This window comes from Bos indicus, chromosome 26 (assembly GCF_029378745.1).
Source record: "Bos indicus isolate NIAB-ARS_2022 breed Sahiwal x Tharparkar chromosome 26, NIAB-ARS_B.indTharparkar_mat_pri_1.0, whole genome shotgun sequence".
NCBI classification, from domain to species: Eukaryota; Metazoa; Chordata; class Mammalia; order Artiodactyla; family Bovidae; genus Bos; species Bos indicus.
The window spans coordinates 42132782-42146099 of record NC_091785.1 but is presented as its reverse complement, the minus strand read 5'-3'; the positions used below and the strand labels follow the sequence as shown (position 1 = coordinate 42146099).

At 44.2% G+C, this 13318-nt stretch overlaps 2 protein-coding genes across 3 annotated transcripts in view; one reads left to right on the top strand and one right to left on the bottom strand.

Moving 5' to 3' along the window:
- Window positions 1-5917: 5917 nt before the first annotated feature.
- On the top strand, window positions 5918-12810 carry LOC109579095 (protein FAM24B-like). Of its 2 annotated transcripts, XM_070781042.1 has the most exons (4): window positions 5918-6519; window positions 7312-7432; window positions 8557-8745; window positions 12633-12810. In XM_070781042.1, exons 1-3 carry the CDS (start codon window positions 6438-6440, stop codon window positions 8738-8740), a joined length of 387 nt encoding a protein of 128 aa, XP_070637143.1. In that variant the 5' UTR covers window positions 5918-6437; the 3' UTR covers window positions 8741-8745; window positions 12633-12810. The 2 variants fall into 2 exon arrangements, with proteins under 2 accessions (XP_070637143.1, XP_019844155.2); XM_019988596.2 differs by lacking the exon at window positions 12633-12810 and having other exon boundaries at window positions 5919-6519; window positions 8557-8868.
- Window positions 9839-13318, bottom strand: part of LOC109579033 (scavenger receptor cysteine-rich domain-containing protein DMBT1-like) — an 89891-nt gene continuing 86411 nt past the window's right edge. Inside the window, exons 33-34 of the mRNA XM_070780464.1 lie at window positions 11131-11227; window positions 9839-9935 (exon numbers count right to left, since the gene is read on the bottom strand). Coding sequence (XP_070636565.1) covers window positions 9839-9935; window positions 11131-11227 — 194 coding nt within the window. The remainder of the gene's footprint in view (window positions 9936-11130; window positions 11228-13318) is intronic.

The following is a 13318-nucleotide window of genomic DNA, read 5'->3' as shown; positions in this document are numbered from 1 at the left end:
GAGGAAAGGAAACCCACAGTTAATTTAATTCAAAGTATTGGGTTCAGTGAGGATGAGCATAGTAGGTTCCTTTACTTAAGACAAATGTTTGTTTAGAGTTAAAGCAGGAGCTGGAAAACCTTAAGGTAAATGAAATTCACATTTTCAGAGATGTACAAGCAAAGGTCTGGAGGCAGAGAAAAAGAAGCAACTAACATGGGAGGCCTCTGAGAAATTTGTATGCAGGTCAGGAAGCAAAAGTTAGAACTGGACATGGAACAACACACTGGTTCCAAATAGGAAAAGGAGTTCGTCAAGGCTGTATATTGTCACCCTGTTTATTTAACTTATATGCAGAGTACATCATGAGAAACGCTGGACTGGAAGAAACACAAGCTGGAATCAAGAGTGCTGGGAGAAATATCAATAACCTCAGATATGCAGATGACACCACCCTTATGGCAGAAAGTGAAGAGGAAATAATAAGCCTCTTGATGAAAGTGAAAGTGGAGAGTGAAAAAGTTGGCTTAAAGCTCAACATTCAGAAAACGAAGATCATGGCATCTGGTCCCATCACTTCATGGGAAATAGATGGGGGAACAGTGGAAACAGTGTCAGACTTTATTTTTCTGGGCTCCCAAATCACTACAGATGGTGACTGCAACCATGAAATTAAAAGACGCTTACTCCTTGGAAGGAAAGTTATGACCAACCTAGATAGCATATTGAAAAGCAGAGACATTACTTTGCCAACAAAGGTCTGTCTAGTCAAGGCTATGGTTTCTCCTGTGGTCATGTATGGATGTGAGAGTTGGACTGTGAAGAAGGCTGAGCACCGAAGAACTGATGCTTTTGAACTGTGGTGTTGGAGAAGACTCTTGAGAGTCCCTTGGACTGCAAGGAGATCCAACCAGTCCATTCTGAAGGAGATCAGCCCTGAGCTTTCTTTGGAAGGAATGATGCTAAAGCTGAAACTCCAGTACTTTGGCCACCTCATGCGAAGAGTTGACTCATTGGAAAAGACTCTGATGCTGGGAGGGATTGGGGGCAGGAGGAGAAGGGGACGACAGAGGATGAGATGGCTGGATGGCATCACTGACTTGATGGACATGCGCCTGAGTGAACTCCGGGAGTTGGTGATGGACAGGGAGGCCTGGCGTGCTGCGATTCATGGGGTCGCGAAGAGTCGGACACGACTGAGCGACTGATCTGATCTGATCTGATCTGAACATGGGAGGCAGGCCAGATGGGAATCAGTGAAGATTTTACAGAGAAGACGGTGTTTTAGTGAAGCTTTGCAGGATTAGTATTTCAGCAGATAGAGGAGACTAGCGAGCCATCTGGCCAAGGCTCAGGCATGAAGATACATTGGGTGTGGAGAAATACAGCGGGAAAGTGGCTTTCATCATTAAATAGAGGGTTGATTTCAAAATCCTACATGTTCTGGTAAGATGGAGTAGATGTACCTTTCCTTCAGTCAGTTCAGTCACTCAGTTGTGTCCAACTCTGCGACTCCATGAACTGCAGCATGCCAGGCTTCCCAACTCCCAAGCCTTGCTCAAAGACATGTACATCGAGTTGGTGATGCCATCCAACCATCTCATCCTCTGTTGTCCCCTTCTCCTCCTGCCTTCAATCTTTCCCAGTATCAAGGTGTTTTCCAGTGAGTCAGTTCTTTGCATCAGGTGGCCAACGTATTGGAGTTTCAGCTTTAACATCTGTCCTTCCAATGAATATTCAGGACTGATTTCCTTTAGGATGGACTGGTTGGATCTCCTTGCTGTCCAAGGGACTCTCAAGAGTCTCCTCCAACACCACAGTTCAAAAGCATCAATTCTTTGGCGCTCAGCTTTCTTTATAGTCCAACTCTCACATCCACACATGGAAAAACCATAGCCTTGACTAGAGGGACCCTTGGTACTCTGTATGCTATGATTCTCTGATTTTACCTGCCTCTTGGCTTTTTTGGCAAACGTCTTTGCTTTTTAATATGTTGTCTAGTTACGTTATGTTTTGTATTAACTATGCAACTAAACCCTGAACGTGTAAAGCAAGACTCTGAAAGATGGAGAGAAGAAAACAGACTAGCTAGATTCAAGGAAACCTAGTGGTGAGTCCCCTGGATTTTGTTTTTTCCTCACATTTCCAGACTTGGATCTGAAGAAGCTGGCAACCTACAAATACCACAGGGGGCAGACAAAAAAGCCCAACAAAAGCCTATGTTTCTATCCAAAGGAGTAGGAAACAGGCAGCCTAAAAAGACAGTATTCCAGCCAAATATCACAGAAAAAACCATGACCTTACTCTTCCCTGTCTCCCCACTACTCCCCTCTCCGAGCAGAGACTTCGTGGAGAAACTAGACTTCCATTCCACCAGGCTGTAAAGAGATTTCCCAAGCCCCTCTCTCCAGGTTAGTGCCAGTGAAGGCTGAGTAGAGCTGAGACTTTCATCCCTGCTGCTGCTGCTGCTGCTAAGTCACTTCAGTCGTGTCTGACTCTGTGCGACCCCACAGATGGCAGCCCATGAGGCTCTGCCATCCCTGGGACTCTCCAGGCAAGAACACTGGAGTGGGTTGCCATTTCCTTCTCCAATGCATGAAAGTGAAAAGTGAAAGTGAAGTCGCTCAGTCGTGTCTGACTCTTTGCGACCCCATGGACTGTAGCCTACCAGGCCCCTCTGTCCATGGGATTTTCCAGGTAAGAGTACTGGAGTGGGTTGCCATTGCTTTCATCCCTAGGTAGTAAGTAACACCTCTTCCTATTCTCTGTGGTGTCAGTGGAGACCTTGGGAACTCTGGACTCCCACACTCACCTGGTAGATATGAAACACTATTCCACCTAACTGCTGGGGTGATATCAGAGGAAGCCTAGAGGAAATTCAGGATTTTTATTATCTCCCAGCAGTAACAAAGACACCTCCACAATGGTGTCACTGGAGACCAAAAGCATGAGGGATTTTTTTCAGTGTTCACCGTAAGAACCTAATTGATCTCTTAGAGATAAAGCTCACGAAAGTGTGCCCCCGTCCACTAAAACCAAAACTGAGACCTCAGGGGGAATGTTTTTTTTTTCTTTTTTCTTAAGTTAGTCCTCATTGATTCTCCAGCAATTCCTCAATTACTATTTAAGTGTTACTACCCGTTGCTGGTCCCAGCAGTGGCTTCTGCTCCTGGTACTCTGTATGCTATGATTCTCTGATTTTACCTGCCTCTTAGCTTTTTTGGGGAGTGAAGTAAGTGAAAGTCACTCAGTCATGTCTGACTCTTTGTGACCCCATGGACTGAATTCTCCAGGCCAGAATACTGGAGTAGGTAGCCTTTCCTTTCTCCAGGGGATCTTCCCAATCCAGGGATCAAACCCAGGTCTCCTGCATTCCAGGTGGATTCTTGACCAGCTGAGCCACAAGGGAAGCCCTTGGGGAGGAGAGGTGGCTATTTTCCCTGTGACTTCAATTCTCTTGTTTACTTAAGAAGACTTGGTGTTCAATTTGTTCTGATTTTTTTCTTGTTTTGAGGATGACAGTTCCCAAACTCTTTACATTTTGGAGTGGAAATTGGAAGTTCATTTAGTTTATTTTTTCTTTCTGTTCCTCAGACTGGATGGGTAATCTCAACTGACCTATCTTCAAGTCTACTAGTTCTTCCTTCTGCCTGCTCAAATCATTTGTTGAACCCCTCCAGTGAATTTTTCTTTTTTTCATATTCTCATACTTTCCTTTAGTTCTTTAGAAGTGGTGTGTTTTAGACATGTTTAAAATAGCTGATTTAAAGTCTTTGTCAAGCAGAGCCAACACCTGGGCTTCTTCAGGGAAAGTTTTTATTGATTTCTTGCCTCCTCCTCATTTTATGGGCCATACTTTCCTCTTTCTTTGCACGTCTTGCCTTTTATTGAAAAATGCACATTTAAAATAACATAGAGTTCCCTGATGGCCTAGTGGTTAGGATTCCAGGCTTTTATCACATGGCCTGGGTTCGGTCCCTAGTTAGGGAACGGAGATCCCACAGGTCACATGCTGTGTCCCCCCTACTCCCCCAAAAGCAAGATAAAACACTGTAATACAATATGGCAACTCTGGAAATCAGGTTCTTCCCATTTTCCAAGTTTTGTTATACTTGTTTAGTGACTTTTCTCAACTAATTCTGTATAAAGTCAGTATTCTTTGTCATGTGTGAACACTGAAGTCTTTATTGATTAGTTTAATAGGCAGCTAATGATTGGACAGGTGAAGTCACTCAGTCATATCTGACTCCTTGTGACCCCATGGACTGTAGCCTGTCAGGCTCCTCTGTCAATGGAATTTTCCAAGCAAGGATACTGGAGTGGGTTGTCATTTCCTTCTCCAGGGAATCTTCCCAACCCAGGAATCGACCCCAGGTCTCCTGCACTGCAGGCAGCCTCTTTACCATCTGAGCCACCAGCATCCAGTGTACTGCCCAGTCTTTCATGAGGGGCTCTGTGTGCATACTGGGGCATGCCTTCAGTAGTATCAGCCAAGAAGTTGAAAACTGCTTTTACCTTTAATTTCCTGCTTGGAAAAAGGTCAGCTGGGATATAATACACAGGGCCATCTCATGTCTTTCTGGAGAATACTCATAACTCTGCATGCACACAGCTCTACATATGTGCACAGCCTTTAGATTTGTTCAAAACCTCTATGGATCTAATTCACCAGTTTTTCCATAAAGAAGGCTAAGCACCAAAGAATTGATGCTTTCAAATGTGGTGCTGGTGAAGACTCTTGAATATCCCTTGGACTGTAAGAAGATCAAACCAGTCAATCCTAAAGGAAATCAACCCTGAATGTTCATTGGAAAGAATTTTGCTGAAGCTGAAGCTCCAATAGTTTGACTACCTAATGCAAAGAGCCAACTCATTGGAAAAGACCCTGATGCTGGGAAAGACTGAAGACAGGAGGAGAAGGGGATGACAGAGGATGAGATCACTGACTCAATGGACATGAGTATGAGCAAACTCCGGGAGACTGGAGGACAGAGGAGCCTGGCATGCTACAGTCCATAGGATCACAAAGAGTCAGACATGACTTTGCAACTGACCAACAACAATCATTTACCCCAAATATTATCCACTGCTCAGAGAGCCAGGAAGTGAAAACTTTTTGCCGAAAGTTCTGTGAGAAGACTTCTTGCACTGAGTGGACTCCAAGTTGGGTCAAATACAGATAGCTTTTGCAAGCGAGGTCTTTCAGAAAAACAGCAGATGAGTCAGATAATGACAGTTCTTGAGAATGAGGCTTTGAAAGAGCTCTACTTCTATTCTGCTCCATCTGGTTGGCTGCATTGGAATCAGGGCTGTTGAAAATAAGGCTTCCATGGAGCTGGAGAATGAACAATGAAACAGTGCCACAAAGCATGCAAGTGTGCTATTCATACTGAAATTCAGTTCTTAAATATTCCTTGAGCTGCTGAAAGCTTATAGTTAGTATTCAGAGTCAGAAAAACCTGATTCTGACTATTTTTTTTTGGTCAGATTTTCATTGCTTTTATAAAGGAGAGAATTTTCAGAGATCTTATGCCACCATTTTTGGTGATAACTCCCTTGCTGTTTGTAACCTCATAAAGGATTTGGCCAGAGCAACAAGGACTAACCCTTTGTAGTTAAATTCTTTCATTTAATGGAACAAGCTTTGTTGATGTGAGTACCTTGAAATCATAGAACCCCGATTTAAAAGATATCCTGATATTCAAATTGCTTTTTGAAATCTTTTTGTCTTAACCATGAAGTATGATAATATTCTGAAGTCAGTGAACCTATGCTTGCTAAGTTGTTTCAGTCATGTTCAACTCTTTGTGACTCCATGGACCGTAGCCTACCAGGCTCCTCTGTCCATGGGATTCTCCAGGCAAGAATACTGGAGTGGGTTGCTGTGCCCTCCTCCAGTGAACTTATATCTGAATCCTACTAAGTGGCTACAAGTATATACTTAAGTGGCTATAAGTATATACTACTTCCTCGTGTTGCTAAAACAGAGTCTAAGTAGCCTTCTATAATTGTACTTTTAGAAATATTGACCATTTTTAGATATTAGCCTCCCCACATCACTGTCTTTTTATTATATTGAACCCCCAGATTTGCTTTTGATTAACAGTCAAACCTTAAAAAAGTCCTCTGAGAGAAACAGAACCTGAAAATGTGATTTTGAAATGAAATGATTTAAAATAGTATTTGGGCATTTACATGTCCATTGGTACCACAAAAATCTGAACATGGGATGGAATTCAGAACTCCATGAAAGAGAGCTGATGTCCAAAGAGTTGATGTCACACAGCTTATGGCCTGATTGGCACGGAAGTTGGAGCTGGACAGTTGACTCTCCATTCTGCTCTGGTGGAGGCTGCACTTCTAAAAGCGAGCTCTTCAAACTTACATCTCACTTACTCCTAACAGGGACAGTTAGAATTTTCTTTCTCAAATTAAAGGTTTGAGAAATCCCTGATAAGATGTACTGTTCCCTCAAGTTTATTTTAATTGCAATTTTTTTTTACTGTCAGCCTTCATCCAGCTTTGACGACTTAGATTCTCGTAAGTATGCTTTGGCAGTTGGATGGTTTCATTCTCTCTTCTGGGTCATTTTATCCCATTTTAAGGGCATAAATAAACCGATTAATAGATAAATAGATTAAATAAATAGATTAAATAGATATAATAACATAGATTTAATAACATAAAATTTTATGTTATTTAATAGCATAAATAGATTAAATAAACTGCTTATTCCACATAACTTGGACTTCCTGGAAAGATTTAGGGTTTAGGAGAAAATTGGCAGTTGTCAGAGGGAGAATGGAAAAACTTCCTTTTCCTGAAACACATATCTCTTACAAAAGAGATGAGTATATTCTTAGGATTAATGAACATAACATTTAAAGAAAGTTGTTCCCTTAATAATTGCTGTCGGCGATTTTTAAGCCTAATGTACAGCAGGGGTTTAATTCTGACTCTGAAAGTGAGCAGAGGTGACTCTGAAAGTGAACCTGGAGGCCCAGATGTTTGGAAGTAAAACCATTTGCTCCAGTGTAGGCAGGTTATTTACAGCGGCACTTTACTGCATGTGAAAGAGAGAAAAAGATTCTTCCCACTGTCTTTCCTTCCTTCTCTCTGGACTTTGTGTTTCAGTCCCATCTCACTTAGAAATGAACCTTTCTCCCCATCTCTGGGCCCACTTATGGTCCTGGGCACCCCCCTAGGGAGACTCATTTGTGCTTTACAAGCATAGGGTTCATTCTTCTTCCACTGAAGGAAGCATATTGTGGTTGCTAAGTGACTGTGGGGAGGGAAGCCAGGTTCACTGCTTGCCTGTACTTCTCTGCCTAGATAAAAGCTCCAAAGTTAACGCGATAATTATGTTCTGCATCGGTGGCGCTATCCTGTTGGCCATGCTCGTTCTGATGGCCGTTGTCATCGGTCTTTACTACAAAGTAGCCAACGCACTGAAGTGAGTGATGTGGGTAAGAGGGGCTAACACCCCCTCACATGGGATCCTGGGGCTCCGTGCTTGAGCGGGGTCATCCCTGGCCCTCTGGCCACACCCTGGGCGAGGTCAGGAACAGTGGGAGAGTTTGAGAGGATCATGGCGGGGAGGGTAGAATCTGGCTTTCTACCCCTTCTGGTCTGGGGCTGTGAGCTCACAAGGAGAATGTTCTCAGCTGCTGGGTCTGTGCTGCTTTGCCGTCCCTTGCCCTCCCCTACCCTCAGCAGGTTGATTCCATAGGATTGCAGACTGAAGATGGCATGACTGAGTCTGCCTCTGCTCACTCGGAGGATGGGCTGAGCTGATGTTCCCCCCACCTGAGTTGGGGAGCTCTCAGCAGATCCCTGGCTCTGCGCACAGTGGGATGGGCCTGTAGGACCCTGGGGAAGCTGAGTTGTGTGAAGATCCTGGGGTTTGCCTCACCAGGGAGTGTAGATCTGAAAAGGGAGCGTTAAATTTGGGGGCAAGGAGCCTTCAAATATGGGTGAGACTGGTTGTCAGAAGCAGTGGTGTTCCCACGCATTAACGTTCCAAGGAGGCAGCATGTTTGTTGAACAGAGTCCTGCCTCAAGCTTTGAATGACCCGGTTTTTATTTCCAGCTCCTCCTCTACTTGTATGTGTTTGATCAAGGCACTGTGCTTCTCCATGTCTCAGATTCTTTATGTGATAAGTGGGGAGAATACAAAACAAACAAACAAACAAAAAAAAAGCAGCAGCCGTGTTCCCATTCTAGGGAAGTTCAGCCTGTGAGCAGGAAGGTAACCCCCAGCACCCGGGGGCGGTGGACTCGGCACCCTCCCGGGTTGTGCTCTGCACTTGGCGGACCTGCAGTGATCACCTGGGTGACCCGCACTTGCAGCTCACTCTCCCTCATTTGCTGGAACCTCATCTTACGTTTCTGGCACTCTTAGGAGAGGAAGGGGTTGGACAGGAACTTGGGATGAGGGCAAAGCTGCTTTCATCTCGGGCTGGTGTCATGGGTTTGATTGGTTCCAGGCCCAAATTCTCCAGATCCCCCTGACAGTTGTAACAGGTGGACCGAGAAGAAAAATTCTAATCCTATGCTCTGTGTATGTCTTTTCTTAAGCATGCCAAAGGTACCTGTTTGTTTGGCCTTAAAAAATAATCCAGCCACGGTCAACCCGGACAAGGTCAGTGCTGCCCTCACCACTGGGTCTTATCCCAGCCTCCAGTGCTGTGACGAATGTAACTTGTATCCCGGCTTCGATGCCCTGCCTCCGTGCTGCTGTAATGTAAACGAGGGGCTCTGACTTGGGTGGGTACAAATATCTTCATGAACAATATTTCTTTCTTAGTAGAGTCTTTTATTATTCAAGTCAAGTTTTATACTGTTTCCATTATATCATGTACTATATACCATATTTATGTGCTTTTGAATAAATGCAATATTGAAAATAACCCTCTCTGCCTCCAGTATTGTTGTTGTTGTTAGTTGGAAAAGTACTTACATTTGTGTCTTACCTACTTTGGGACTTGGAACAGTTAGCTTATCATGTTATATTGCAATATAAGGAGAGTTAACAGTAGAAAATACATCTATATATACAACCCCAGGGGAAAAAAAAATAGATGTTAGAGTGTTTCCAGTTTCAGACTCTGCTGTAAACTTCCCGTGCCCGAGCCCTTCTCCTTCTACCGGCTTCCTTCACTCTCACCCAGCTTGCTGTGCCGTGGACAATGTTACATGGCCAGGAGGGAACCGCCATTCATCCCAGAGGGTATTAGGCAGGCGGGGTTTCTCTGGGTGGAGGGCGCCTAATTTGTGTAACGATGGGGTTGAGCTCTGTGGTGTCAAAAGGACATTTAAAAAACCTGAGATGCCTCCTCCTGCTATCCTCCAAATCTTCAGAAGCCGATTTTCCTTCTTTTTGTATCACTGTTAACACTGATTTTTGCTGACTCGGCTGTTTCAGTATCTTTAACCGCAGTGTCTTTAACCTCCTGTGAAGGTTAAAGAAGTGGTGAAGAGTGGTAAAGAGTGGTGAAGCCCCGATCCCTCTGGTCTCAGCAACAGGCAGGAGGATGCACCCCTCTTCGTTCCTGCTCGGGCTGCTCCTTTCTGTCCCTGCTCTTTCCTCTGAGCCTCTGAAACCCCCTTCCAACCCCAGACTCTCTGTTTGTAACCAGAGTTTGTCCTTTCCCTCATTAGCACAACCTTTGCTTAGTCAGCATCCCGTGTTTTACTCAAGGAATTAACTAGTAACAAGTGGTTGGTTACCTACTAAAAAGGATGAAAAAGGAAAACAGGAAATAATGAGAAATAACTACTACCTCTAGGCTCACAGGGAGAAAACGATGGTAGAACTAAGCATTTGGAAGAGGTCGCCTCCTGGCGGAGAGGCATTCATCTAGCTGAGGCTTGGCTGAGGAAGGTCATTCAGCACTTTAGAGCCAGCAAGGTGAGCTGCTCTCACACAGTAGCCCTTGGAGCGGCCGAGAAGCTGCCTGGAGGGTGACATGAGTGTCCCCAGTCTCAGTAAGGGTTTCGAGAGGCAAATTCAAGCCTGCACCTTCCCTGGAGCCTGCCCCAAACCTGCCAGCTGGAAGTGACGAGTCCTTCTTGAGTGTCCCTGGAGCATTTCCTCTCCTGGCATCTACTACTTCCTGCCTCATCTTAGAAGTTCAAGTGCACTTGGATTTTCTCTTGTCACCAGCAAGCCCCTGAGCATCAGTGCAATTTCTCTCTGAGCCCCACTCAGTGGTCAGCACAGTGCCCAGAACCCGGGAGGCCCTGTGCAAGTGTGTTCCAAATGTGGGGCGTACACCCTAAGTCCAGGCATTGCAGGGTCCTTGAGGGAGGCAGGATGGAGTAAGGGGTTCTTTGAGACACCCCTCTGGTGGGCAGTAGGAACAGAACATAACAGAGAGGCTTTAGAACCGGGCAGACTTGATTCAAAACCAACTGTGCCTTTCACAAGCTCCTGCCACTGCAGAAGTTGCTTAGCCTCGCTGAGCCTCAGTTTCCTTAATGTAAAATGGGAGGGAGGGCCGCCTAACCAGCAGCCACTTTCCTGATGCCCAAAGGCTTTCTCTTTACTCCTACGTATGAGTATACAGTGTGCCAGGGGACACACCATGGAGATAAAGGCAAACAAGTCTTTAGGTGCCTGATTGAATTCCAGGTCCAAATCAAAACAGATTCCCCCCATTTTCTTGTTAATAGTTTCATGTAGATCTTCCAAATACTTCCCCCAGTGGCCACGCAGGTCAGTCTCCTCTGCATTCCTTCATACATCTTAAACGCAGCTACTGGCAAGATCTTTTCTAATGTGAAAAGAACTTAACTAGGTTGGGGAAATCAAATTATTTACAAGCAGCACTTGAAAACTGTCTGGTTACTGGCCCATCAACCATTCTATCAGGAACTGATATCAGGAACTGACTGAACACCTGCTGATGGCCATGCAAGAGGGGTATTCAGAAATGCATCAGGTGTAATAGCGTAATACTGTGAAACCTGTCAAATATTGTGACCCACTAGAGAGTGTAAAATCCCATCACCAGGAATTATTGAAAAAAAAACAAACTCCTTTGTAGTGGAGTGATTGAGCTATATACAATGCATGATTAGCATGTAATATATATATATATCAAAGCTATTTTTCTATAGTTTTAGCAGCCTCAAAGGAGTGTCTCTGACCTGCTGGGTGGAGCTGAAAGTCCAGGCTCCACCTGACTCGAGGGTGCAGGGGGCTCCTCATTGCCCAGCTCTTTACTCTGCTTTCTCTGATAGCACCCTGGGGAGGGGAGGGGAGGAGAGGGGAGAGGGTAGGTAAGGGGCACGGAGAGCAGGTGGAAGTCCAGGCTCCCCACTTCACCTTTGCTGGCTAGGCAAGGGGTGGGGCCACAGTTTCACCCGTGGAGCAAGTAAGTTATGGCCTCAGAGTTTTCTAGAACTGCCCAGCTGCCTCTTTGTTGGTTCTTTGGCTAGAGAGAGCAGGCTTCTCTCAGGCCATTTTTGTCTGTATTAATTGGAGCTTCCGGTTTGTACCTTTGTTCTTGTTAAGTGCATTTTGATCCGTTCGACATGAGGTGCTTAACAGTAGCCGGGGTTTTCAAACTTCATCATTCCTAAGAATCACCTGAGTGCTTTTGGAAAGAGCAGCTTCCTGGGTCCCATTCCCTGAACTACACCCAGAGTACTGAACTGGAAGTTCACTGGAGCCATATTTATTTATTTATTTTTAATTCATTTCTGTATTTACTTGGCTGTGCCAGGTCTTAGCTGGGCATGTGGGAACTTTAGTTGCACCACGTGAACTCTTAGTCGTGGCACGTGGGATCTAGTTCTCTGACCGAGGATTGAACCCAGGGCCCCTGCCTTGGGAGGGTGGAGTGTTAGCCACTGGACCACCAGGGAAGTCCCTTATTTATTTATTCTTGAAAATTCAGTGCATTAATTGTCAACACTTTTCACATTAGGGATTTGCTAAAGGCCATAAGGTGCTAATTTTGGAAGCTCTTAGCCTTTCTCTGCAAGATTTAGATAAGTACAGTTAATGGGCGAACTTTTAAAAGTGGAAACTCTAGCAGCTCTTGGTAATCTGGAAAAACTTTTTTTTTTTTTTTAATTTGAAGCACTTGCACAAAATAGATGCCAGATGCTAAAATCACTGTTTCATGTGACTGAGGATGAAGCTACTTGTGAGAGATAATTAACTTTGGATATAAAGATGCTATCTTCATCAAACTGACCATTAATTACACATCAACTTCTACTATGTATCCGCAGGGAACTTACTTTTACCAAGATGGTTTTCAGTGAAGGGCGTGTTTGCAGTGAAACTGACATGTCTCACTTTAGAGGCAATGTCCCTCCTCCGGTCACTTATCAGATTTTTATCTCTCAGGAATTTGGGGTTCACTTCCGGGCCCCATCAAACCCTGCCCTCCTCCCTGAGGGACTTGACAATAGTGTATATCCCCTGGACTTGAGAGCTCATGTGTTAAATACTGTTACTAAATATGTCTTGAAAAACAAGAGAAAAAAAGTCTGTTTCTTTAAAGACAACTTTGAGGGCACTGAACCTAATGCAGAATTCTTCCTGTTCAGATATAATGAGAGATTAGATTATGTGGGTGCTGCCCTTCTTTTCAGGGAGGATTTGGGACTATGCTAATCTTTCTTTGTCTGCTTTTCAGGTTTCCTGTAAGGCTTTGAAGATCTGGGAGACAGACTAAGCACGTGGTACCCCACAGAGCAGTCCCCAAGGGTTCCTGTGATTGTTGCTCAGGCTCTCATTTGCAAGCTTAACCCAAGCTCAACAAAGCCAAGGCCCAATTTGTTTTCTTCGAGACAGACAAATAAAGCTCATTTTGTGTAAACGACAATGAGTAAATGACATTTGATTCAACTGACCAATGCCTATATTTAAAAAAAAAAAAAGCAATGATTTTCTGATAGACACTTAGTTTATTCTTCACAGGGCCCTTGGCAAGATCTGAAAATAAATTCTCACACAACCAGGGTGACAGAAACAAAAAGATCCAACTACTAGCATCTAAACATTAAGGAGCCAAAAATACCTTTAAGTGCAGTGTGGTATCAAGAGATAACTTTCTTTATGACATGTTGTACAGTTTAAGACAGTGATCAAGTTCTTGATAGTGAAGAATTATAAAATGCAAGACTCCTAGCTGCAAAGACAGCAATTGCCTTAGAAATTTGGTAGTCAGACAAGATTTACTTAGCAATCAACCTTGAAGAGAACCTCGAAGAGAACCTCTTTAGCCCTTTTATCTGTCTCTATGAGGACGACCTCAGATTTATCCAACATTATTTTGCTGAGCAGAAATAGAATTTGCTTCTAATTTCTAACAGGTTGATG

Coding starts and splice junctions, on each gene's coding strand:
- LOC109579095 (XM_070781042.1), top strand. CDS start 6,438: ATGTACTGTTCCCTCAAGTTTATTTTAATTGCAATTTTTTTTTACTGT. Junction 6,520..7,311: donor CTTTGACGACTTAGATTCTC/GTAAGTATGCTT, acceptor TTCTCTGCCTAG/ATAAAAGCTCCAAAGTTAAC. Junction 7,433..8,556: donor AAAGTAGCCAACGCACTGAA/GTGAGTGATGTG, acceptor TCTTTTCTTAAG/CATGCCAAAGGTACCTGTTT.